Source organism: Pyxicephalus adspersus, chromosome 1 (genome assembly GCF_032062135.1).
Source record: "Pyxicephalus adspersus chromosome 1, UCB_Pads_2.0, whole genome shotgun sequence".
In the NCBI taxonomy this organism is placed as follows: domain Eukaryota; kingdom Metazoa; phylum Chordata; class Amphibia; order Anura; family Pyxicephalidae; genus Pyxicephalus; species Pyxicephalus adspersus.
In genome coordinates, this window is record NC_092858.1 from 104,759,800 (window position 1) to 104,760,858 (window position 1,059).

Below are 1,059 nucleotides of genomic sequence, written 5' to 3' on the forward strand. Positions count from 1 at the left end.
TCACTCAGGAACCCGCATGGCAGAGCTGGTTTAGAACCAGTGTCTGCGCACGTAACAGCACCTTAATATTCCCAATGAGGCCAATGCAGCTGTCATATGTAGGGTGTCCCTAAGTGGCAGCAGTTCCTGGCACAAGAAAGCGGTAAACACACCACAACCTCACCGTCAGTGTGAATTAGCATTAAGAGGTATAGCCTCACTTCTTGTTTTGATTGTGGTTACAGTCAAAGAATATTAGCTGAGGTGACAATAGAAATCAATATATAAAACAAACAGAAAAAAGAGAACCTATTTTTACAATATATATGTTTTAACTAAAGCCTACATGCACACAGGAACTGCTTTCGCCCTGCATTTATTTCCCCTTTTAGCTGTCCTTACGGTGCCACGTGTCCACCTGCAAAAAAAACAAAACAAAAGGCTTCCCATGTTATCTTGTTCGGTGCTGCAGGACAATATCCCTATACACCCATTTCATTCACATATGTTTCGCCGCATAACAGAGCAAGCATGTGGTACGGCATACAAGTGACACACAATCCATGCAGAGACATACAACTTCCGAGCGGACAGCAGCACGTTGCCCTCTTGTGTAAACTCTGCCCAAACATTACTACGGAAGTAAGGGGTCACGTGACGTCACAGTACAGGGGCGTGGCATTATTCAGCGTGCTCCAGGAAAATGGCGGCCCCCTTGTCGCAGGAGTTGGAGAGTTTGTTGAACCCCCAGCCACGGTTTTGGGATCCCGAGGATGATGGAGATGAAGGTGAGGACCCTTATTACTTTTTTACGGCAGTGACCAAGTAGATATCTTTAGGAAGCAGGGGGAAGAACGTCACGTGCGCTGCTAACCGTAAAACCGGCACTTCTCAGACATCTGCAATGAACATGTGCTGGGAGGGCTGGTATTACCTGCACAGCGATTCATCCATAAGGCTTCCCTCTTTTATTAGCAGTGCTATTGGTTGCAGACTTCATTATTTAGCCCATTGCTGGCATCAGTAAGCGTTGTTAGAAATTAAATTACCACCTAGAGAATCATTGTATTGCAAACTTAA

At 45.4% G+C, this 1,059-nt stretch overlaps 1 protein-coding gene across 1 annotated transcript in view; it reads left to right on the plus strand.

The window, feature by feature from the left end:
* The first annotated feature begins 639 nt into the window (after nucleotides 1-639).
* The window catches only part of AATF (apoptosis antagonizing transcription factor), a 63,101-nt gene continuing 62,681 nt past the window's right edge, over nucleotides 640-1,059 (plus strand). Inside the window, exon 1 of the mRNA XM_072410405.1 lies at nucleotides 640-767. Within this exon, the coding sequence (XP_072266506.1) occupies nucleotides 683-767 (85 nt within the window). The 5' untranslated portion in view covers nucleotides 640-682. The remainder of the gene's footprint in view (nucleotides 768-1,059) is intronic.